The sequence below is a fragment of the Phoca vitulina genome, unplaced genomic scaffold (assembly GCF_004348235.1).
Source record: "Phoca vitulina isolate PV1807 unplaced genomic scaffold, GSC_HSeal_1.0 scaffold12, whole genome shotgun sequence".
Taxonomy (NCBI): Eukaryota; Metazoa; Chordata; class Mammalia; order Carnivora; family Phocidae; genus Phoca; species Phoca vitulina.
In genome coordinates, this window is record NW_022589715.1 from 27261471 (window position 1) to 27287832 (window position 26362).

A 26362-nucleotide genomic window follows, 5' to 3' on the forward strand; every position below is an offset into this window, starting at 1 on the left:
TAACCCGGCAGTCCCACTACTTGAAATTTATCCAAGAGATATGAGATGTTATGTTCATGCCAAAATCCATAGGCACGTATTTAAAACAGCTGATTCATAATCTCCAAAAACTAGAAGCAACCCTAAGATCTTTCAGTTGACGAATGGCCACATCCATACAATGGAATACTACTCAGCAATAAAAACAGTACTATTGAGACAAGCAGTAACATGAATGAATCTCCAATGCATTCTGCTGAGTAAAAGAAATCAGACTCCAAAGGCTCCATACTGCATGATTCTATTTAGAAGACGTTTTGGAAAAAGCAAAACTATAGGGAGAGAGAATAGATGAGTGGTTGCCCAGGCCTAGGCTGGTGAAGAGGAGTTGACTAAGAAGAGACAGTAGGAGGACATTCTTTTCGATGATGGAACTCTTCTTATCCTGATTATGCTGGTTGTCACAGGACTCCAGCCATTTGCCAAAACTCATATAATTGCCGACCACAATGAATAAATTTTACTAGATGTCAATTTCAAAATAATCCTTTTCATCTGCTCAAATTTATTGCGTGCTTGTTACACAGAATTATTTGGCATTCTCACCTCCTTCTGACCTTCAAATTTTCCATAGCTAATGGGAGTTTTGAATGGAAAAAACCAGTTATTTCTACCATCCACAGTGGTTTGGGTGAGGTGAGTGGCCTCAGAAAACATGGGAATGTGGGGAAGATTAACACGTCAAGCTAAATCTCTCCAGATGGTAAGGGATCAGGTTCCCAGGGTTGGCGGTAGTGCCCTTCATTGAGCTTGTCTCTCTCATGGGCGCTAGGGAAGGTCATGACATGCCATCCCCAGCAACAGGTCCACACTCCTGTGAAGAAAGTCGGAACATGACCCTCATCCAGATTCTTCATTTTGGTGTCCCAAACAAATAAGGATATAAGCCAGGGGTGTTTCCTTCCATATACATAATCTCCCATTTCTGGTGGTACTGGGTGTTTAGTGGGAGAGGGCACGATGGTAGGCAAGTTGAGGGGTTAGAGACCCTGCAAAGAAGTTCTCTTGTGGAAAACAGTAGGTAGTCCACTTGGTAGTATTCAGGAGACCTAATATCCAGTCCTGGTTCTGCTGCTAACTTGCTGTGTTCAATTTGGGGCAGTTCACAGAATTTCTCCCGTGTTTCCTCACTGTCTTAGTCAACAATTTTTTGACTATAAGAAACAGATTCTGAATCAAACTGGTTTAAGTCAGATAGATACATAGATAGATAGATCAATCCATAAGTGGTTTTCGAGTGGGGACAGTTTTACCCCCCAAGGGATATTTGGCAATGTCTAGAGATATCTTTGGTTGTCACAATGGGGAGGGGATATTGGCTAGGGATGCTGCTAAATACTCTGTGACGCACAGAACAGCCCCCACAACAAAGAATTGTCTGGCCCCAAATGGCAATAGTGCTGAGGTGGATATGAATACAGGCACACACGTGCATATATAAATAAAGCACGTGTGTGCGTGTATATATAATTTTTTAAGGATAACCTTATTTTGAAACAAAAACTTAAAGAAATTTCAGGAAAAAAATCATGCCTCAGGATGAGTAGAAATCAACGTAGATTTTGTGAGTTTTGAGCTCTTAATAGAGCTCAAGGGCATCCTCTTAGTGCCCTGTGATTTGCAGGGCTCGGTTCCAAATGCCCGTTCTCTGTGAGCCTCAGACTGAGAGAAAACCAAACAGACGCAGCTTAAGTCAGCTGTTCATCCTGTTCCTGTCAGTTCTGTCCAAGGGGGCAGGGTTACAAAGGCCAAGCCTGTGCCACCCATGAAGACTGTGTTGGAAGCCCTCCGAGAGGGGGGAGCTGGGAAACAGCCCCCAGGAGGCCTATTATATTTATCAGGAAAGTGATAATAATGCCACCTAGCCTCCAGAAGCCTTCAGTTAAATAAATGACTGGGGGCCCCGGGGTCACTTGGAAGCGGAAATGGCAGGTCTCTCCTTCAAATGGAATTCATAATTTTTCTTTTTTTTTTTTAATTTCTGTTCTGTCTTGAAGAATAGTTTGCAATTTTTAAACTGCCACATAACGGATGTTTCCCAGTTTGCATCGCTGATTGCATGAGCTGTAATAAGTTCTGCATATTTATGGCTGTTCCAAGTTACACCTTAGAGCTGTCAGGATGTGGAGGGTAATTTTGCTACCTACCCTTTACGATAGAAGGACCAAGTGAGATATCAGAAAGTACAGTATATCCCTCCTCCGACACAATACGCGGGGTCTGAAAGTCAATCACCGGCTCCCCACGGGCACGTTATTCTGAAGCGAAGGAAACGGCCGCCAGGAACCGGCCCAGTTTCCCAGCGGCAGCTGCAGGGGTCTGGCGGCGCCCGCAGACCATCCCAGCCCTGGCTGTGCGTGCTGCCCCCTGGTGCCCGCGGCCAGCCTCGCTTTACAGGTCGACAGGCAGGATGGGGCTCTGCGGCGGACCAGGACCTGTGGTTCAGGAACAAGAAGCAATTCTAGGAATGTCCCCATTGTTGTCACCCTCCTATTGGCCCAGGCCAGGAAGACTGGGTCAGGAAAAGACTATGGACTGGGGAACCCATGTGATTTTTCCCAGCCAGCCTTATCTGTTTCTCCACATCTCTCTACACACAGCACCCAATAATTACTTTTGGGCGGGAGGGGCAGGGCAGAGGATGGGAGCCATGTGCCGGTCACATTATACCTAATGATCACAGAGCTCCTTACTGAGATGTTTTCCTGTGCTTGGAAACATAAAGCAGTGGTTTTAGTCTTTATAAGATCGCAGATCCCATTGAAAATCTGCATGTACACACACACACACACACACACACACACACACACGCACACATTTTTTTTTACATACTGAAGCCAATCCAGGACCCAAAGGGAAGGGCACCAAATACAGGCCTGAGAAAGTTGTTAGTTGGGTATTAAATGTATAATCATAAGCCGCTCTAGTCCCAAATACCTAGACCACACCTCTGAAGTCATTTGAAACAGAAAGGAAAAATGTCACAGGTAATTGAAGGATCTGAAGCCCCTTACTGTCTTCTAAAATGTGTCAAATGCCCATATGACTCTTGACCCATATTTATTCATGCTGTGTATCCTCCACCTTCACCCTTAACAACGGGCCCCATTTACAGGTCTGAGTTTCTCCCGGCTTTCCCCATTCCCTGTGGTTTCTGTCCAGAGTCCCTGGCAGAGCAGGAGCTAGTCCCGAGGTGGGAATGGGAAGACTGGCTGGGATGAGGCCAGCACCCCAACTCACCCAGGTGGGTGTAAGTGAGTCCCACACCCTCTCTGGGCTCTGACTGAGGACAAGCATTCCTTAATCCCTTTGGGGATAGAAGAGACACTGTGGACAGGTGAAAATCATGGAAAGAGAAGCGGCCTACAATTTCTGAGTCTGCAGTGTTCTTGCAAAAGCAAGTGCTCCCAGGACACTCCATGGGCCGTGCATGCTTCGAGCAGGTGAAGCGCCTGCTGGCCCTGCCCTTTGGAAGCACTCGTGGCAGTAGACCCTAATCTTTGCTGCGTAGCTAGTCCCTTAGGAGCTTATAATAAATAGTCCCAAATACCTAGACCACACCTCTGCCACTTCAATCAGTACCTCTGGAGGGGAACCTAGGCAGCAAAATTTGTTAAGACCTCCCCGGGCAATTCCGACTAGCATCCATGTTTGCGGAGCAGTGATTTAGAGGAGGTGAAGGGGAGCTTCCACCCCTGAGCTGGATGCCACCTGCACGTGGTTTCCGTGAGCTGTGGGGCGATTGCTGTGATCACTGGAACTAGGGACACATGCAGGCACTGGGGAGCTCACAGGGAACGAGTTAAAGATCGTGAAAACCAGAGGCTGGACAGTGCTTAGGAGGTTTGCAGTGTCATCTGGGCCTGAAATGGAGAGAAGACAAGTGGGCAGATCTGCAATACGGGCAGGAAGCAGAACCAATAGACTGATAGGCGCAACTTGGAGGAGCAAGAGGCCCTGAGCTCAAGGGTGGACTCAAAGATGACCCAGTTTCCAGATTACAAAGTGGAAGACCGTCAACTCTATAATTTGCAGGGTCCAGTGCAGAATGAAAATGTATGGCCCCTTGTTCAAAAATGACTGACTTTGGGGGTGCCTGGGCGGCCCAGTTGGTTAAGCGTCTGACTCTTGATTTTGGCTCAGGTCATGATCTCAGGGTCATGAGATCGAGCTCCACGTCGGGTTCCTCGCTCAGCAGGGAGTCTGCTTGGGGATTCTCTCTCTCCCTCTCCCTCTGCCCCCTTCCCCCTCTCACTCGCTCTCCGTCTCTCAAATAAATAAATATTTTTTAAAAATATTGACTTTCAAGACGGCAAGAGCAGAGCACTAAAGCACACTCAGGACTCTGTGAGCATGGGGCCGTGTGCAACAGCACAGGTCACGTGTCCACACAGCCAGCCCTGAGGAGGGGATCCTGGCCACTGAGGAGGGGATCCAGCCCTGAGGAGGGGATCCTGGCCACTTGTAGAGCAGGGAGGGTGGAGCAGGGGGTGCATGGAGAGAGACGACTAGAATGGAAGACCACTGGACTGATGTTCTGCTCCTTGGAAGAAGCCACTGAAGTGCTAGCTGGGGGTATTACAGGAGACTAGGACCTCTCTCTTACTCTCTGGCTTCCTATCTTTGCTCCTCTCCCTTGCTCGCTCGTCCTTGCTCCTTAGCTCAGCCATCCACTGTACTATCTGACTGTATGACAACACAGATATATAACTTTAATATTCGCATTTCCTGAGTAAAGCTGCTTTGCGCCTGAGTTAGGAGCTCCCTGGATGCTAAAGAGGAGAACTGGTGTCCAGTTAAAGAGAAGAGGGAAGGAAGCAGGCTGGTGAACATGGCTCCCAGCCCCCTGAGTCTGAGGTGAAGGAATTCGTTGGCCACACTTTAGTCTCAGTCATCAAGAAGATTGATTATAGGGGCAAGAAGTATCCCTTGTGACTCTACTCGGCAATGTGAGCCCTGTGATCTCTCTCGAGAATAGGCAAATGCTCTGTCATCCACATGCTGTCCTAATTAGCTTCAGGAACCAAAAGTTCTACCTCTTTCTCCACAAGAAATCAGAACTGCCTCTCCGACTTTTTTCATTTCACTGGGATGGAAGAAAGCCAGCGGGCCACAGGCCAGTCCCCAGCTAGCCCACAAAAATCCCTCGATCAGCAGCTGTACGTCAGGCCCTGTTGTCGGCAGTGATAACGTCAAAGGGAACAAAACAGACGAAGCTCTGCCTTCGGGAAGCTTACAGTCTAGTGGCGGTTGGAGGCCACGGACATACAAACAAGTAAATATCATTTCAGGTATAAAAAGTGTTATGAAGAAAATAAAATCGATATTGGGATAAAGACAGACTGGAGCAGGAAGACCATATTAGATCCTGTGGTCAGGAAAGAGCTTTTCAGAGAGCCGATATCTGAAGTGAAACTGAATGGGGTGGAGGAAAGATGACGGGGAGACCCAGGGAAGCGTGTTTCAGAGAGAGCAGCAAGCAGGCCATGCAGTAGCCTTGAGCACCTGTGTTGAAGGAACTAGAAGGTGGGCTTGGCTGAAGGGCAGTGTGAGAAGAGCCAAGGAGTGGCAGATGGGTGGGGAGAGGGGGTGGGGTGCAGATCCCACGGGCAGGGATCCTCAGATTGAAGTTCATTCTACGTATACGGAAGTTTTCAAAAAAGACATGACATAACCTGATTTCTCTGTTGAGGATATGGAGTCTGGCCGCGGGGCAGAGAGAAGATACGGGACAAGAGTGGAGGCAGGAAAGCTAGTTAGCAAATGATCGCAGTAGACTCAGCAAGACATGATGTGTTTCCAGTACCCGAGGGATAGGAATAATTAGATTGGGGGCCTTACTTGGTAATGAATCCAAAAGTTTTTCTTGGTGGATTAGATGCAAGGTAGGAGAGAGGAAGATGGACGGAAGGGGACTGTAGGTGTTGAGTCTCTGCAATGTGGTGAATGGTGGAGGCTTTATTGAGGCAGGTGCACTGCATGGGGAGGGGCAGGGACAGAGAGACTTGTTGGGAGAGAGAAGCCCATGAGACCTCCAGGGGGGAAGTAGTGGGCAGTCTAGAATCCCCCAGAGAGGTGGGGCTAGCATGAAACAGGGCAGAAGGAATGTAAAGCCACAGAAGGGATGAGGTCACCCAGTTAGTGAGGAGAGAGTCAGGACAAGGGCACTGAGCCTGGGACCAGGGCTGGCTTCTTCATCATACAGGCTGTGCGGTCCTACTGGGCCCCACGCTCACGCCACTTGGTTTAATGCTCTGCCGTTGCCCTCTTGAAAGTCTTAATATTCGGCACAAGAGGTTCCACATTTTCATTTTGCTCCGGGCCCCTCAAATGATGTGGCTGGTTCTGCCTGGGACACTTCAGAGTTAAGAGGTCAGGGGGAGTAGGAGATTCCATCACGAAGACCCAGAAAGAATGGCTAATGAGGCAAAGGGAAGCCAGGGAGTGTGCTGTCAAGGAAGCCTTGACATTATCTCCAGGAGAAAAGGGCTGACCGGGTCAAAGCTTTCAGAGCAGCCAAGTGAGAAGAGAACAGAGTCCACCCTTGGCTCGCCAAGGTACAAATATTAGCGATTTTGATGACGACTTTCTTGGTGGAGTGGTGTGCACTGCTGTTTAATTAGGTTACTGCAGAACAAGACGTGACCGGGTCCACCACCGAGAGCACAAATGGAGACCCAATCCTGCAGTCCACGTCCCTTCTCTCGGCACCCAGCTCTGTTTCTCACAGTGAGGGGCCTCACACACGTGCCTGGGGGCACGTCAGCCCGGACACGCTAGCTGTGCTCTGGACCTCCCTGCAATCAACCACCCCGGGGCGGGGGGGTCCCAGGAAAACATCCGTGCGAGTCTGGAAACAGCTCTGGCCAATTGTGTAGGGAATTTTATGGTCCCACATGGTCTCAAAGCAAGCAGGGCATGTCCCCTTGGCCAGGCGCCTCACCCCAGGAAGGAGAACACAGCTGCAGCTGGACCAGAGCAGGGCCGGACCTCCAGATGGAGCCCTGTGGCCCAAGTCTAAGGGTTAGTGCTGGAAGTGAAAGCACTCGGTGATAGGAAAAGGAGGGGGTTTTCACACAGCCACCCGTGTTTTTCTCTATGAAATATAAAAGTGAGGGTGAAGGCAGGAGGAGGAGGTAAAGCCTTGAAGAGAGAAAAAAAGGCTTTTGGGAAAAGGAAAGTAAATTTACTAGGTAGGCATGGTAGGCTTGTCTGGCTCTGTTGACTGTCCAGCCAATATAATTGGTCACAAACTGAAGTAAATCCAGGCGGCTCAGTGGTCTGATTCTCCTCAGCCACATTCAGCTGCCTAGGTACAGGCACCCAGAAGGGGGGTCACTGGGTTTAAACAGGGTTCGGGGATATTCCCCATGGTGATGACTGTGGGAGAGAAACAGGGGGCTCACAGGCGTTTGTTCAGCAGTGAAAAAGTGGTAGAGCCAATGGAATGGTAGCTCATTGAGGTCAGAAAATGACTGACTGACGTGGGTGGACTGGGCACCACAGCATGGGAAGCCTAAAAGTGAGCTTTCGGGGATGGTACAGTTGTAGGGGATGACACGGTTTAATTATGACTAGGAGCAGCTGAGCTGGGTGGAGAAAGTACTAGTGGGGATGGGGCCGTCAAAGGAGAGATATTACCAATAATAAAAACACCAGTTCGTTGCCAAGTGACGTGTACAAACATTATTTGATTCTTATAACAGGTCTATAAAGTGGGCAGGACTACTGCCCCCATTTTTCAGATGAAAAAACTGAGGCACAGGGAGATTAAAGCTACTTGCCCAAAGTCAAACAGGTGACCAAGGACTGAGCTGGACATCAAATCCAGCTTATTTCACTTCAAGGGCTGTGTTCTTAAAAACCTTCCCCCCCAAACCCCCAACTACACTCAGGTCTGGCTTCTTAGCTAATTCGAATTTGTTTGTGGGTTTTTTTTTTCTCTTTCAAGAAACACGTTTTATGTGGAACCTCACTTTTTATCTGTAAAGACACAAAAGGGGCTAAATTATCATTTGCTTTCATTATAACGCTGGGCATTTCAAGCCACTGAAGGATAAGATATAAAGACAACACTGTGCTGCCCAGAGACTGGTTAAACCCAGGGCTTTCTGGAGAGTAACAATAGAAACAACCACGTTTAGGGGTAGAAATGCAACTACGCTGTCTGCGGGCGCCCCCTATGGACGGTCAATCAGAATAGCAGCCTGGGATCAGAAATTTGATTTGTCTCTTCTTGGAAGAGAATAGACTTGAATTACCAAGTGAAAACTTGCCCCTAGTAGATATTTAGGGGCTGTGGTTCAAGTGGGGCAAGGAAACTTAGTTACAGAAACTTTTTAAATTTCACAATCGCGGGCGCCTGGGTGGCTCAATCGGTTAAGCATCTGCCTTCGGCTCAGGTCATAATCCCAGGGTCCTGGGATGGAGTTCCGCATCAGGCTCCCTGCTCAGCGGGGAGTTTGCTTCTCCCTCTGCCTGCCGCTCCCCCTCCCCCTGCTCATGCTCCCTCTCGCTCTCTAGCTCTCAAATAAATAAATAAAATCTTTAAAAAAAATAAATTTCACAATCGCAGTTACTTCACTTAGGAACTTCTGATTCTCTTTAGTGGGAGAGCCCTGCTTCCCTCTGAGTGTCTCCCCATTGAGACTGTGAGCTACTTGAGGTCAAGACCTTAGTCTTTTTCATCTTCTTACATCCTGAGCCTAGTAAAGTGCCCAGCATATAGTAGGCATCCAATAAATATGTGTCAAGCAGAATAGAAGGAAAATGAGCAAAGTGGTGAATTTCACAGAACAGGAGGGACTAATCCACTTGGGCAATTCAGGAAGGCTTCCAGGAGGAGATGGGTGGTGGCCATGGTGATGGCAGTGGGGGAACTAGAGTCAAAAAGAAAATCCAGAAAGTAGAATGGCAAACCTAGGGGGCAGGTATAGAGATCCCACAGGACAGGGATTTTTGTGTGTGTGATTCTGGAAGGAAGTACCCTGCCATATGGCTGACAGGTGAGGCTCCCAATCCTTCCAGAGAAAGTATGAGCAAGAATTAAAAAAAATTTCATAAAAGCAGGTAGAGGAAGCTAGTATAGCAGATGCAGGTAGGCTGAAGAAAGAATTTGGAAGGACTTCCTCCGACCCACGGGCACTGAAAGAAAAGGACAAGTCAAGGTTTAAAGAAATGTTCCTATTATTTCATTTTTACCCTAAACTGTGTGACCTCACTGAAATTCAGTTCGATAGATATACAGAGCACCTCTCACAATGTTCTCAAAATACCTTATTTTCTCAGACTGAGCACTAAGAGCAGGGTGACTTTCCTGGTTTTCATAATGAGAATCTCATACCTCAGAAACCCCCGAGTTCCAGGCAAATCAGGACAGCTGGTCACCCTAGCTGAGGGGGAGAATTCAGAACGGCTCACAAGGAGGTCAGTGCCGAATGAAGAGAAGGCAGGTCAGTGGCAGGACACAGCACAAAGGGCCTTGGATGAGAAGGTGACAACTATACTCTGTCTCTGTTATCATCACAACTCTGGGTGGTGCACATGGTGAGATTTTTCACCCACCAGCAAAATGGGTTTCTGAGTTCTAATTAACCGAGCACACAGGATACAATGCAGAAGGATATCAGAGGGGAAGGAATACACTCACAAAAACCCTTGAGTTACAACAGCAGAATTGAGGCCAAGGGAAAATGGGAGTCTCACTTTGAAGGGCCTGTTGTTTCCTCATAATTATATCTAAAAATAATGATCTAAAAATGAATGGTAGGCACAAGAGTAAGATTCTTACAGTAAACCGGAAAAACTGGCCTGCTGCGGCTGTAAGCCCCATGTAAGTGATCACCAACATTGAACGTGGACTCCAGTGAGGCCCAAACAAACAACTTACAATCTCACTTCGGTGGCCAGAGGTACATGTGACAGAGGGAGAGGTTAGCAGCTCAGGAGGAAGTGGTTCCTCAGTAATGGGGGAGGGTCTTCCAGGCCGTGCACAGCCCAGAGTCACTCCTCTCCTCCCCAAAGTAAGGGAAGTCTGAGGAACTTCTCCTCTCACAACAACGCAGGGACAGCGACATTTCTCCCACAGGCATTCTGCAGGGAACGTAGCACAAGCTCCCCATTAGGCTTTCTGGAAAGTTATAACTCAGGTACTTTACTGATTTAGGAAAGAAATGGTAAAAGAAAGAAAGAATGAAAGAAAGAAGGAAGGAAGGAAGGAAAGAAAGAAGAAGAAAGAAAGAAAGAAAGAAAGAAAGAAAGAAAGAAAGAAAGAAAAAGAGAGAAAGAGAAAGGAAGAAAGGCAAAAAGAGAGGCACCTGGGTGGCTCAGTCAGTTAAGCAGTCAGCTCTTGATTTCAGCTTAGGTCGTGATCCCAGGGGTCCTGGGATCAAGTCCCGTGTCAGGCTCCACACTCGGCTTGGAGTCTGCTTGACATTCTCTCTCTCCCTCTGCCCCTCCCCCCACTCACACACTCTCTCTCTCTAAAATAAATAAATAAAATCTTTAAAAAAACAACAACAAAAAAGAAAAGCAAGAAGAAAGAAAACGGAAAAAAGAAGCCATATAAACCCAAGGAAGGACTGCACAAAGATTGGAGATAAAAGGAGTAAGAAACAAGAGATGGCCAGTCAGCAACAGCCCAGCTTGGTTGCTGTGGGACAGGGACTGACACTGGGCAGGAAAGTGGATCAGCAGATGTTACAAAGACCATTTGTCTAAAGAAAAGACAGAAGAACTTAACTGGACCAAGACAAACAAAACGCTAGCACCGCTGGCCGGGACTTTCGGCGCTGACTTGATGGAAGGAGTTGATATCGTATCTACAGTGTCGTCATGCCCATGCAGTGATGATGACAAGTGATATCTATGCAGCACACACCAATGCTTGCTATTATGCTAAGGGTTTTACAAAGATCATGTCCTTTAATCGTCACAATAACCGTATTGGTTAGCCCTATGATTGTGCCCATTTTACAGATGAAGAAACAGAGGATCCAAGTCCCATAGCTAGCGATTAGTGATGGTGGGATCAAATTTAGGCAGTCTGACTCCAAAGCTAGCTTTCAAACTACTGTACCACATCTACAGCTGGCTCCTTTTAAAATATTAAAAGAATTCTACTTAGCCTTAAAATCTTTATACCGTAGCACTTCCTCTTTCACTTTGAAATTCCCAAACCAACAAGGAAGCACACGAATGGTTCAGAAGCCACAGGCCAGGGTCCAGCAGTAGAGAATCACCAGCCCCATCTGGAACTAAGGTCCGTGTGCTCACATTTGGGGGGTGGGCGGGTAGCATAAGGAGGAAGCAAGGAAGTGAAGCAGCTGTGACCTGAGTCAGTCACAGTCCTGGTGACTGATACCTCACAGCTTACGGAGAAAATGTGGTGGCACCAACATTTGAAAACACTTTTTTTCAGAAAGATGGAGGTGTGGGTGAGCGTGTGTTATCAGCGTGAGGAGCACAACATTGAGAAGGCTCCCTGAAAAGGACCTATCATGTCGAAGTCAGCAAATAAACGTTTTATGAATGAATGATGGAAGTGACTGGCCCCAATGTACTGAGGATACCATCATTCCATAAAACTCCAGGGAAAGAATATAAGTGGTCGTAGAATTGCATTTGCATTTATAAACTAAAAAAACCCTCATTCTCAGCTTTGGCATTCTTTGGACACCATTGTTTAAAAAATTGTCATGCCCAGTTGCTACTAATAAGTAGGAAACCTAGCCACAGCAAATCTGAGGAATTGTGTGCTAATATATTGCCTATAATTACCCCCCCTTCCTCAAAGACTTAATTGGCTTTTCATATTCAATGAGAAAACTCATTTGCAATGAACACATAAAGTTATATCAAAGACAAAGGAAATACACGTGTGTGAAGTGAATAGGTAAAAGTTGTGATCGAGCTTCAACTTAGCTCTGAGCTTCCTGGCAGCCAAGACAAAAAGAGAAACACAATAACTTGCACAACTGTGCAGAAAGGAGAAAGCGCACCAGTCCCTCCAAGGAGACAAAGTATTTCCAAGCGCTGAATTCTCAGTGAGTTTTCTCACACAGTTTCACATAGATGGCAATGGCATTGTCCATTCCTTGTTCTCATTTTATGACACAAATCAGGGGCAAATTTCATGAAGTCATTACTTGCAGTAAAGATAAAAACCGAGCGTGCAATGTGGAAGCATAACTCAGTGAGCCCATTCTGTGAGGATGCAAAGGTCATGTAGTCCAAGTACAGTGTCTAGTTTGATCTGAGTTGGAAATGAGATTATCTATAGAGAAAGGAAACAGGTGTTTGCTGATCACCTAAACATGGGCTATGTGTGCGAAATATTTTTTTCCTCTCAACACATGTATTATTATCCTATTTGATAACTAAGCAATTTGTCCTGGGATTCACTAAAAATTAGCAGAAGGGTCTTAAACACATGAATTCTTTTCTCTACCATACACCCTCTTACCCGCCTACACTCCTATCAAGAAAAGCCAATGAGCAATTCGTCCCTTAGACAATTTTTACAGGCAATTCGAGTTTGTTCTCTCCAGGGAGGGCCTAGAGCACTGGTTTTGCATATTTCAGAGTAGGACAAATTTCCATGGTTCAAAAACCATAAGTTGGTGGAGTTGACGCATACAGGCAAGTTCAGGAACGTTCATGGAGCTCACCTCGGAGGAAGTCCACAGTCTCTAATCTATAAGCCTCTCTGTTTAAGCAGCTTGAGAAAGGATTCTTTTACTCTATTTCCAGTAATTGGAAGACTTAGAGTCTCCGAGAGGGCAAGATGTCAACGCTGTAACCAAAGCATGGGTAAGAATTGGGAGAAAGGGAGCCCTGAGTACGGAGGGCTCCAGGTAGATGAGAAAGAGCAGGGAGCTGAGAAAGGTCAGATGTGGCTGAGGTCTGGAGTATGACTGTGTGTTTGCCTCGGGAAGCAGGGATGGCAGGGTCAAGTGGGCAGGTGAGCAGGGCCAGATCCTAAGGACTTTGAGTTTAATCCCTTCACCAGGAGGAGCTATACAAAATTACAAAGCTTTTTTCTTCTCCAAAGAAACAGAAACTAAGTACAGGAAAGCCAGCCTGAGAAAGATGCCAAGGCTGGGACTCACTAAAGAAAGCACATGTCTGTATCCTAAAGAAAAGAATGGCAGAGATGGGGGAGGTGGCTGGACCAGAATTCCTCTTCATAGGCACCCTCCACCCTCCCTTGGCTATTCTCAACACAGGACTCGTCTTATAATTGTCTCCTTGTCTGTGCCCCACTAGCCTGTAAGCTCTGCAGGAGCAGAGAGCAAGACTATCTTTATATTTGGCTACCAGACCTATGGGTATAATTATTTTTTTGTAAAGTGATATTTGGTTTTTTAGAAAGCAATCAAAGGAAAAACTTCAAGGAGAAACATGGTGACAAGTAAAGCATAAAACAAGAAATGTAAATTATTGTCTCTTTTTGTAACTTCCATATCTCAGTTCCTGTCTGGGAACTTTACAAAATTTACATACCATCCCCTGGAAGGAATCCCTCGATTGGCCTGTGCCTCCCCATGGATGTCCCCTGGTGTTGCCCCCGGTTCATCAGCCTTGCCAGTGGGCCTTAATCGCTGTGGCCACAGCCGGGGCTGCACGTCAGCTCTTCACACACTCCCTTCTCTTGCATCCAGTTAGCCAACCGCGGGGCTGCTTCATGAGAGGTTATACTTTTTTCCCTTCAAGCATCTTGTGTGTGAAGGGTCATCATCAGCAGCTTATTCTTCTCAATCATTCCCAGGATCTTTCCAAAACCCCATAACGTGCATTCCTTACCCAAAGGACCACACTCCAGCTCTGAAGTGGACAGGCCAAGTCTCTATATGGTTCCCCACTAGACAGTCTGTGCAGATGCTTTATAAATGGTGAGCCAAAGACAGTGGTAGTACCGTGACTAGAAGACACTTGGCTGTGTATACCATGTAAGGACCATGGGGTATCTCACTCAGGACCCGTTTTCTGAGATACACGCACCAGGCCACTGAGCTCACCTCTGCCCATCCAAGTATACTTTGGTTCCCAGTCTAACACAAAGTCCAGAATCTAAATCGACCTTGCCTGGCCTCTGCAGGGAGGACTTTGCCAATGAGTGAACAGAAAACAAGATTTTGACTCCCTGTTACCACTCGAGTTGCCCCTCACTCTGCTGCTGTTTAGAATAGCATCAGTCTCTCTTCCCCAAATGGCCAGGAGGCTCTCAGCCTGGGCAGCAAGAGATATGCAACTTGTGTAAAGAATTTAATTGATGCCTAAAGGTAAGTCGATTACAACACAGGGTAGGCATTTTTACTCAAACAAGGAATAAACCAGGGCACCTGGGTGGCTCAGTCGGTTAAGCATCTGCCTTCGGCTCAGGTCATGATCCCAGGGTCCTGGGATCAAGCCCTGTGTCAAGCTCCGCACTCAGCGGGGAGCCTGCTTCTCGCTCTCCCTCTGCCTCTCCCCCTGCTCGAGCTCTCTCTGTCTTTCTCTCAAATAAATAATAATATCATTTAATGATATTAACAAATAAATAAAATCATTTAAAAATAAAAGGAAGAAAGCAAAGTTGAATGCCAAATGGACCAGCTCACCGTGGGCTTCATGGTCTTGGGATTCCCAACCTGGGGAACCAGCATTTTTGTGTTCATATAAAATGAGAAATATGCTCAAATGGGGAGGCCTGGTGACTTTGGGCCATGTAGCTCTTCCAAGAAAACCTTCTATCCTGGGTCTAGAGGTGCAGAAAGTCTACAGATAATCAGCTGTGGGTCCTGGCTTGTTCCAACCTCTGCAGTCAGATGAAGGTTTTGCAGCTGGCTGCAGATCACCAAAGGGCATGTGTTGCCTGTAATATCTTATGCCAACATGCTTAACCAAGCACTTTGGAATTGTTTTAGCTTTAGGTATTTTTTTTTTAAGATTTTATTTATTTATTTGACAGGGAGAGTGAGTGAGCAAGAGAGCACAAGTAGGGGCAGAAGGAGAGGGAGAAGCAGACTCCCCTGCTAAGCAGGGAGCCCGACTCAGGGCTCAATCCCAGGACCCTGGGATCATGACCTGAGCCTAAGGCAGACATTGAATTGACTGGCCCACCCAGGCGCCCCTAGTTTTAAGTATTTTTAATAACATAATACTTGTTCATCAAAGGAAGCCTGGAAAACATTCATAAAATAATAATACAATCCCTATCAAAATACCAACAGCATTTTTCATAGAACAAGAACAAAGAATCCTAAAATTTGTTCGGAACCACAAAAGTCCCTGAATAGCCAAAGCAGTCTTGAAAAAGAAAAAAAGCCAGAGGCATCATAATTCCAGACTTCAAGTTATATTACAAAGCTGTAATAATCAAAACCGTATGGTACTGGCACAAAAATAGACACACAGATCAGTGGAACAGAACAGAAATTCCAGAAATAAACCCACAATTATATGGCCAATTAATCTTTGACAAAGCAGGAAAGAATATCCAATGAGAAATAGTCTCTTCAACAGATGGCTTTAGAAAACAGGACAGCCATATGCAAAAGAATAAAATTGGACCACCTTCTTACACCATACACAAAAATAAATTTAAAATGGATTAAACACCTAAATGTGAGACCTGAAACCATAAAAATCCTAGAAGAGAACACAGGCAGTAACCTCTTTGACATCAGCCATAGCAACTTCTTTCTAGATAGGTCTCCTGCGGCAAGGGAAACAAAAGCAAAAATAAACTATTGGAACTTCGTCAAAATAAAAATCTGCACAGTGAAGGAAACAATCAGCAAAACTAAAAGGCAACCTACAGAATGGGAGAAGACATTTACAAATGACATATCTAAAAAAGGGTTAGGATCCAAAATATATAAAGAACTTATAAAACTCAACACCCAAAAAACAAATAATCCAATTTAAAAATGGGCAAAATACATGAACAGACAATTTTCTGAAGAAGACATACAGATGGCCAACAGACACATAAAAAGATGCTCAACATCCCTCATCATCAGGAAAATGCAAATCAAAACTAAAATGAGATATCACCTCACACCTGTCAGAATGGCTAACATTAACAACAGAAGAAACAACAGGTGTTAGCAAGAATGTGGAAAAAGGCGAACCCTCTTGCACTGTTGGTGGGAATGCAAACTGGTACGGCCACTCTGGAAAACAGTATGGAGATGCCTCAAAAAGTTAAAAATAGAACTACCCTATGATCCAGTAATCACACTTCTGGGTGTATATATACATATTCCATATATACAATGGAATATTATTCAGCCATAAAACAGAATGAAACCTCAGCATTTGCAACAACATGGATGGAGGTAAAATGTCTAACACTAAGTGAAATAAGTCAGTCAGAGAAGACAAATATATGATGTCACTCATACGTGGAAGTTAAGAAACAAAACAAACAAGCAAAGGGGAAAAAATAAGAGAAATAGATACAAATCAAGAAACAGGCTAAAATATAGAGAACTAACTGATGGTTACCAGAGGGGAGGAGGGTTGGGGGAATGGGTGAAATAGGTGGTGGGGATTAAGGAGTACACTAATAATAATAATAATTAATAATAATAATGCATATATGTGTGGGTATAACTCACCCATAAATCCTTCACCCATAGTTAACTACTGTTAACAAATTGTGTACATCCTTCCAGATTTTTGAGGATTTATGCACATGTTCATTTCTTTGTTCATTTTACTTAAATAACAAAATAAACTCTCATGTACCTACCACTATAGTTAGGCACCTTTGAAGCTTCCCAAATGCATTTCCCTTGTTTTCCCTCTAGAAGTAACCATCACCCTGAGTTTTATATTAGTCAGCTCCTTGCTGTTCCTTACAGTGCAGCTGTGAACAGATAAGAGTTTTTAACCTTAATATAATGACTCCCATTCTGCTCTTCTGTGCCTTTCCTTTTCTGCCGAAGTTTAAGTTTTTGCTATTCAATCTCATTTAACTATGTAACTATAATTTCTTTTTGGTCTTATGCAGCATTCTATTTAATGAAAATACTACAGTTTCTTTTTCCACCTGTTGCTGATGGGCATTTGGCTTGCTTCCTGTCCCCTGTTATTATGAGCAATGCTACTCTGGAACCTCCGTGTCTCTTCTGATTCCCATGCACAGGAGCTTCTCCAGAGGGACCGGCTCCGCAGTGAAATGGCTGCTTCGGAGGGTTGGTGCATCATCAATTTCACTAAGTTGTTTTTCAAAAATGGTTTTGTCTTCGGTGTACGAGACGGTTCCTTTTGGTCCATGTCCTCAAGAACACATGGTATTGTCAAACTTTCATTTTAGCCAGTTTGGTGGGTGACAACGAGTTTGTCATGCTTTTAACTTACATTTCCTGATTATTGCAATTAAGCATATTTCCATATGTTTACTGGTGGTATCATTCCCCTTCTGTAAAATTCCTATTCATGTTTATTTCCTTTTATCATTTTTATTGACTCATAGGACTGCTTTATATATGAATTCTATCTCTGTGTATCTGTGCATCTATTGATGCATCTATTTATCTAAAACTATATTTTCAAATCTGACTTCTTTTAACAAGAATAATAACCTTCGTTGCATAAAACCTTAGGTTTTATTAATTAACGACAGTCTTAAGGTCTAGTTAACGACAGTCTTAAGGAACAAACGTTTTCATTCCCTCTACTGTGATTTTCTAAAGAGCCAAACTAGACAAACTATATCAGACAAATAACAATTTATCAAACAGAAAACAAAAATCAAGTAGGGAAAAGAAGCCCCACCATTGTCATTATACCCTTTACTCCTTGGGAGACTAGAATAATGAAATTTTCTTTCTCAATTGTTTCTGATTTCAACATTAAATTTCAGAGAGGAAAAGAAACGTTAAAACACCATGTCCACAGTTCCTCTCATTATGAGTCTCAGAGTCCATATGCTCTCTAAGGTCTGCTTCCCATTTGGACTTGGGGGAACTGAGAACAAAATCAGGTGGACCCGAGACTGAAGGCAATACGGGTGGTCCTGAAATTTACAGGTAATCTTCCCACTAAATGCTCCCAACCCACAGGGTAGAAGCGGGCTTTATCTGGACAGTCAATGCCCTCTGCACGCTGGGTGCCAGATGTGCCAGATTCCCCCGGACTGTGTGCAAGAGAAGATGCTGTGCCCTGGAACCTGCCCTCTGAAGCTTACGATTCAGTGAGGACGAATATGTGGAAAAGGAGATTTGACTAACAGCATGAGAGCAGTGGAAGGCTGTAGTGGTTTTCATTGTTGGACTAAATGGAAGATGATAAAGGATCAAAGAAATGCGTGCTCTGGGCTCCACCTAAAGTCAAATCTGTTTGCTCTCCATTCCCCTTTGCTCCAGGGTGGTCCACTAGGATCACCAGGCAGATGCAGGCTGGCCTGGTCACATTCCCCCAGGACTGTTGGGCCCATGCTGGTGGTCTCCGGGTCAGCCCTGCCAGCCAGTCGCCATGCTCCCCCCTCCCCCACCCTCAGCTCTCTGAGTTGGAAGTGCAATGGGGATCCCCTCCCCCACTCTCACAGACTTTCACTTTCACTCCAGCCCAGTCTCCTCACTCACAAGATTTAGGGGAAATTGGAAACACAGCTGGCAAAAAGAAATAGCTGGGATCCCCTCCTGGGTCACATAATGTGTCAAAGCCTTGCTAGTTCCCTAAGCAAATGCTGGTTCTGGTATCCATCCTAGGCTATTGCTCATCCCCCTGAAGTTATAGCTTACCAAGAGTCTCTTGAAAATTGACCCAGGCAGTGAATCATGAGGTAATACTTGGGTTCCACTCTTTGGGATGATCATCTACTCCAGTGGTTCTCAGCTAGGGCAGATGTCTCTCCCTGGACATCTGACAATGTCTGGAGACATTTTTGGCTGTCATAACTGGTGGTAGTAGGAGAGTGCTACCATCGTCTAATGGGTAGAGGCCAAGGATGCTGCTAACATCCTCTAATGCACGGGAGAGTCCCCATCACTAAGAATTATCCAGCCCCAAATATCAGTAGAGAAACCCTGATCTACTCCTCACTATGCAGGCTGGTCCTTGACTTCCCTGACATGACTCCCAGTTCCACACGTCTTCTTAAATAGCTGTGGGATTCTTTGCTATACCGTTAAGCCAGTTCTTACAGTCGCACCTGGACACAGGATGCTGGAGAGGGGACCAGTGGTCTGTGGCTGAGTCAGTGACTCTCTCTCTTAGGAGAACTCAGCTTGTGATCTGAATTCTCATCAGTGTGACACTCATGAAAGATACTCTGGCAGCATCCAATCTCTTGGGGTGACAAACTCGTAAATGACATGGATAGTGAGAAGGGCTTCTTTATATTTCATGATGTAATTATTATTTTTTCATTAAATAATACTAAACTATATCATCCACTTATAGTCAATCATTCATTTAGTCAACAAATGTTTATTGTGTGCCCACTAGGACCAGACACTGTGCTCTATGCTAGATGAATGGTAGCTCTTCGAGTCCACTAACTTAGACCATAGCACCTACAGCAGGACTTCTTCATCAGATGGGATGGAGGGAGGGGTGCTTGTTAAATTGCAGGCACATGAGCCCCCGTCCAGATATTCTGATTTCACAATTCAGGAAAATGCCCAGGAACCTGCATTTTTAGCAAGTACTTGAGGTGACTCTCATATAGGTTATCCACGGGACTATGATTTAATAAACATTGATAAAATCATGAAATTTACCCAACCTAACCCCAGGTCTGAGAACATGCAGACCTGAGCTCTAATGTGGTCATTTCCTATATCCCTAGGGGGGAAAAATCATTTAACCATTTAATCAATTAATCATTTAATCATTAATCTCATGTTTCCTATTTTTAAAAAGGAGAGTAAGACCTGTTTAAACACAGATGGTGAGAGGGTAGAATGATCCCGTGTAGATAGAAGCAGGACACTTAAAAAGGAACAAAACCATAGCAGTTTTACTTCTAAAAACTAATTTTTATGACATATAATAAAACGAGCATTTGCCAAGTACACTGGTATCAACAGTAATTGGGAGAAAAAACTCTTGCTTATGTAAGAGGTATGCACACTACCTATTCTCGGAACCAACCTCAGCATGCAGTGATTCCTAGCTTGATTAGGGACCACAAATCCTCCCTGGACACCAAGATTAATGGCTTCTCTGATTACTCTCGATTTTTTTTTTTCAAATCTCTTCTCAGCCCTACATCATTAACTCTTCATTGTGTGGCTTTGCTTATTTTAGGAACTTATTTTAGGAACACATTAACCCCCAGTAGAAGACCACGTCTAAACCTCGTTCCAAGCAAAACTTTTCCAAGCCATGAGAAACACCCCCCCACTTATCTAATGTCAAGGAAGTTAGCTCACTGTGCAGGTGTGAGTGTAAAACACAGGGAAATCACTTTCAGCCCAACTGCTCTCCCCCAAATTGCTGTGATCGATTAATAATAGAAGAAACCCATATAAAGAAACTTATGATGACAGTTATATAGCAGATTAAAATCAATGTGTCACTATTATCATTAATAAGAAGAGCTTTGGATTCAAGGCCAGAATATCTCAGAAAACATTCCGTCATCCCTTAATTAACTTACAATGCATTTCTCTTGAACAACTTCACTAAGAATTCCCTCCCATTCTGTCCCTTTAACTAAAAGTGTCTCTATTATACCTTCAACTGTCTCTACGTTCCTGCCTGGTCCTCATTGTTTACTTTTTGCTCCTTCTGCCTCACCAGCAGGACCCCTTGAGTTTCTTCACAGATCAAGCACTTCAAAAAGACTCTACTCTCTGTGCTCCTATGAAAAACCTCTCAAATTATGGACAAGTGTCCAAACAGGAGGGAAATTATCCCTTCATGAAAAAGAGAGAAAAACTGTCAGATCTGTGTGTGATCTGTAGCTTTAGCCCATCCGAAGTACCCCATCGTGGCCTCACACTAGCGAGCTCCATTCCAACACCACCTCCAAACAGAAAAGAATCCCCTCTCAGGGTCTGGGAACTTTGAGCCAACATATCAACTTGAATGCAAATTTTCCCCAAACTCAGATTTGCTGAGAGATCCATTTTTAAGTAGACAAAGCTCCCTGCAGACCAACATGCAAATGGTGGGTGCTCAAGTATAAGAAGCCCAAGGGCAACAAAAAGACATTGACCATACCTATTTTCCCAGTCTCCACTTTCAGGTTGAAATCCCAGTTTCTCGGCAACTTCAGGGACATTTTGCTCCCGCTTCGGGTGAGTAGCTGTTGAAGCGACAGGTCTGCCTCGATTCCCGCCCTTCTCGCTTTTTCGCTCTTTCCCTCTAGGTTTTGTGTGTATGTTCCCCTTTATGATTTCTTCACAAGCAATCTTGGGTTTGAGGTTGATTTGCCAGCATGTGTCCTCCTTTCTTTCAGAAGAAAGGTCCATCCATCTGTCTGTCACTGGGGGATGGCACCCAAATCCCCCCAAGGCCTCCAACTGTCCCACGGGGGCTGCTACTTCCTGAAGTGTGCACCTTGCTTTTTCTTGCTTTCAGTTTTACCAGAAATATCCAAGTTGATAACTTCACTCTGCGTCATGAGAAGCAGAGCTCCTGTTCGAAAGAATCTCAGGCCTCACTGAGGCGAGGTCGTGATAAACAACTGCGCCTCGGCTTTTTTTTTTTTTTAACTGTCTGCTTCCTTGCATTTGAGGAAGTGGGTGGTTGTTCGGTATAGATGATGCATTATGAGCACTCTTTCTTGAGAAAACCGTTTCTGGAAATGCTCGTATAAGTAGAATAAGTGCTCTCATGATATAAGGCTATAGCTTTGATCAAAAGAAAAAGAAATATAAAATTCCAAGAGTCCCACCATATACCTCTAAGCCTTCCTCCCAACTGAATGGATCAAGCATCCAAAAATGGTCAGTAAGACAACCTGCATCACCCCCCCTCCCCAAAGTTTCCTTCTTTTAAATTCTCTCTGCTATTAGGACCAAATAGTAAGTTCTCCACCAGCTCGGGATAAAGCCTCGTGTGGGGAGGGCTCTGATGCTCTTAGCTACTAAGTTAGCTACTAAGTTAGCTTTAGCTGGGTAGACCCACTCACATGATATAATGGTTCTTTGGCATTGTGTACAGGGTACGGGATTAGGAATCAGACTGACATGGGTTCAAAATGCAGATCTTCCTCTTCCTTAGCTCTGCAGCTTTTCACAAACAACTGAATCTCTCTGGGCCTTGATGTCCTCAAGCAGTAAAATGAGGTCGATAATAACCATGACTGCAGGGATTTATGAAGGCATCTAGTGCAGAGCTTGGCACACGGTGGCTGTACCACAAATGTTAATTCAACCTTTATTTCATTTAGTTCAGCTCTGGGTCAGCCTAATCTAATGATTAAGTATTTGAGTCCAGAGCCAGATGTCCTGTGTTCAAATCCTGGTTCCATCACTTTCTTGCTGTGTGACTTTGGACAAGTTTCTTGACCACTCTGTGTTTCCATTTCCTCATCTGTAAATGAGGCAAATAATAGGCCCTACTTCATATGACTGTTGTGAGGCTTTATTAGATAGTGGGTAGAAGGGCTCCCAAGAGGCCCTGCTCGCCAGCATGCGAGCTACACGTCCTTGGTCCATTCATTCTTCAACCCTTCTGGATGACTCTGTCATACTTTCTTCTTCGCCTCACATATGCTCATTCTCTGTTGATGACCTGACTTCCTGTTTTATTGAGAAAAGTTGGTACAACTGGAAGAGAATGTCTGCAAGCTCCCACCACTGTATCTGACTAAGTCCTACATGTAAGCCCACACACTCAAACTTCTCCTAGTTACAGTGGATGAACCACATCACTCCTCCATCTTTTTTTCAATTATTTTTTAAAGATTTTAATTATTTATTTATTTATTTATTTATTTATTTATTTATTTATTTAGAGAGCATGAGCAGGGAGAGAGGCAGGGGGAGAGAGAGAATCCCAAGCAGACTCCACGCTGAGTGCAGAGCCTGTCATAAGACTTGATCTCAAGACTCTGGGATCATGACCTCAGCCAAAACCAAGAGTCAGACAAACTGAGCCACCCAAGCGCCCCTATCACTCCTCCATCTGAATCAATTCCTTCTCTCTCTTAGATTGTTCCCGTTAGCATTCAAGCTTGTTTTAAAAAAAATCTCTAAATTCCACTTCCTCCTCCTGCTACAGTCCCATTTCTTTTCTTCATTTTGGAGCAGCACTTTGTTAAGAATTGTCTACACTTGCAAATGCTTGTGCTATTATTCTCTCCTGAAACTGTTCTGTTGATGTTTCTGCCCTCAGGATTTGATGGAATATATTCTTCTCAAGGACATCGACAGCATCCCTGTCACTAAATCACTTTCAATTCTGCATGTCAGCTCAGTGCCCTACCAGCAGCTTTGGACACACCGATCACTCTGTCCAACTCTGAGCTCTCTCTCCGCTTGGCTCCCAGGATCCCTCACTGGCCTGCTCATCTGCTTGCCTTTCCCAGCCACTCCATCTCTGTTTCCTTGCTGGTTCCTTCTCATCTCTCTGACTGCTACAAATTGGAGGACTTCTTTTCCATCCATACCCACACTTTGGTGAGCTCGTCTACCTCAAGGCTTTAAATGCCGTGCACCTGCTGATCGTGCCAGTGGAGACCTTTAGCCCAGACCACCCCCAAGCCCCCAATCATACACATCTCTGCTTAGATATCTCACAACCATCTGAAAGTAATCATGTCCAAAACCTCTGTTCGGGGGACCAAGCTGAAGGAGCAATGGTGACCCGAGGCATATTCTCACTGCGAATGAAAGGAGCGTAAGAGGGAAGAACCACATATGCATGCTTCACGTCTCTGCTTGCATCATGTCTGCTCACATTGCAGTGGCCAACACACATCACGTGGCCAAGTCCAAAGGCAGGGAGGCAAGAAGTACACACAGTCCTGAGGTGGTGGGGGAGGGGAGAAGGGAGTGATTATTTGCTGATCAAGACTCCAATCCATCACACGAACCCAGTTCACTTAGCTACCTTCCAACTTCCCCAGGGGTGCTGGGTTCCTTTGAAGCTGACACATCCTACCAGAGACTTTGGAGCCCCAACTCTGCATTACTACCAAACACCAACGCTCTTTTTTCTATCTTGGCTTGGAGGGGAGGGGCAGTGGATAACCATCCTGAGCCCCAGCCCAGCAGCATCTCCACAGGGAATTGACACCATCCAGAGTTCCAGTCCTGGGACCTTTAACTCTGGAACTCTGAAAATATCTTGAAGGTAGCACTTAGAAACATACAGAGAACTTCCTTTGCTCTTTAGGGTAGGTTCCTGTAAGTCTTGGAAAAACTCATGACCGATGGGGAAGTTGGGTGTGACTTGGAAAGACAATCAGATGAAAAGCACCCCTGGAAAGGCCCAACCCAGCAGGCTTCCCTCTGAGGAGCCCACTCTGGGTCAGCCAGCTGCTGGGCAGCGTTAGAGAGCAGCTGTCTGTGGCAGGGCTTCTCGCCTTCTTCCTGACCTTCAGGGAATGAAGAACTGGATGTCCTGTCTGGCCCCAAAGTTTAAATCAGCATCTGCAGTAGCAAAAACAAAAGCAAAACCCCGTTCATCTATTTGCTTACTGAATATTAACCATTTCTTGAGTAAGGACTTCATTTTTGCTAGACTTTGGAGGAATGTCCATGAACAAGCAGACTTTGTTTCTGCTTTCATGTTTCTGCTCTCAACGGTTCATTGAGAAGAAGAGTTAAATACAGCACGAGAAAGGTTATGTTGGGCGAAGTGTAGGAAGCTTTGGGAGTTTACATCTGAGGTGCCTAATAGGGACCTGGGGAGTGAAGGAAGGCTTCCTGGGGAAAATGTCATTTACATTAAGGCTTGATGAATGACTTAGGGAGGCAAGGGGGTTGGGAAAGCCTTCCAGACAAAACAAAGGGCATGCAAGAGGCACAGAGGTAGGAAAGAACTCATCAGGTTGCTCCGGGAAAGGATGAAAGTGGTAGGAGGGAGGAGAGATGGAGAGATGGCTGGATTGGGGATGGACCCCTGGTAAGCCTCCTAAAGAGTTTTGACTTTACCCTGGAGGAAAGAGAAAGCATGTATACATTATTATTGGGGTCGGGATGAGGGTCTGTGGCACATGGCCAGGTGAGAGCCAGGGAGAGAGAAAGAGGTCAGCAGCAGTGTGCAGGCAAAGAAGGGAAAACGAGGCAAGAACCATTCTGGTGGTGGGATTGACTGCCCAGGGGAATTTCTGTAGGAAGAAAACAGATGTGCCTGGTCCTGGCTCCAGTCCCTGGAGGTGGATGGAGCTCCCACCACAAAGTCAGAGAGTGCACCAAAAGAGTGAGGGTCATTGACGAGGTTGCTAAGGACTAGCAACTAGCGGGGAGTCAGTTGCCAGAGGGAGAAGCCGATGGGCTCAGTTTGGGGCATGTTGCATTCAGAGACCTGTAGGACCCTGGAGCACAGCTGCCCTGAGCCTAGAGCTCAGCAGACACATTCATTCATTCGTTCACTCCTCCACTCCATAAACATTTATCCAGGACTGGGCTGGATTCTGAGTAAACAAGGATGATTAAGATCCTGGCCTAATCCCCAAATGACTCAATGAAAGAGAGAAGTATAAACATAATGGCAGTGCTGTTCGAGGTATAAAAAGAGTGCACACACAGGGTAGGGTGACAGCAGGAAACGGTGGGCTCGGCTTGGGTGGCCAGGGACGGCTTCCCAGGAGAGGGGACTCAGGGGAGAGCAGCCAGGCGCGAAGCAAGGCAGGCAAGCAGGTGGAGGACCCCTGGGCAGATGAAACAGCAGATGGCTGCTAAAACACAGACCCATTCTCAGGGAAGTCCCGGGGATGGTGCACCAGGGTAAGGCCAGAGGGGGAGCCGGGTGGAGGGGGCCAGGCCTGCTGGACCCACGCCTGATGCGCGGGCTGAGGGATTGGACTCCGCTCTGAGGTGATGGTCTTTGGAGAGCTTTTTTAAACATCCCTTTTATTGTAATTTTTACCATTACAGTAGTCCCTGCATGATCTTCAGAGAAGATTTCAATAAGCATAAAGAACACAAAAATTGGGACGCCTGGGTGGCTCAGTCAGTTAAGTGTCTGCCTTCAGCTCAGGTCATGATCCCAGGGTCTTGGGATCGAGCCCCATATTGGGCTCCCTGCTCAGCGGGGAGTCTGCTTCTCCCTCTGCCTGCTGCTCCCCCTGCTTGTGCTCACTCTCTCTCTCTGAAAAATAAATAAATAAAATATTTTTTAAAAAAGAACTAAAAAATCACTGTTAACCATTTAATGTGTCAGGAGAATTTTCGCGTTTCGATCTCCATCACTCTTTTTCTATTGATGT

General features: G+C 45.4%; 1 protein-coding gene across 2 annotated transcripts in view; it reads right to left on the reverse strand.

Moving 5' to 3' along the window:
- ARHGAP25 (Rho GTPase activating protein 25) overlaps window positions 1-21633 on the reverse strand; it is an 86975-nt gene extending 65342 nt beyond the window's left edge. For both annotated transcript variants that reach the window (XM_032410818.1, XM_032410815.1), the window contains exon 1: window positions 21202-21633. In XM_032410818.1, the coding sequence (XP_032266709.1) occupies window positions 21202-21262 (61 nt within the window). In that variant the 5' untranslated portion in view covers window positions 21263-21633. The remainder of the gene's footprint in view (window positions 1-21201) is intronic.
- Window positions 21634-26362: the final 4729 nt, after the last annotated feature.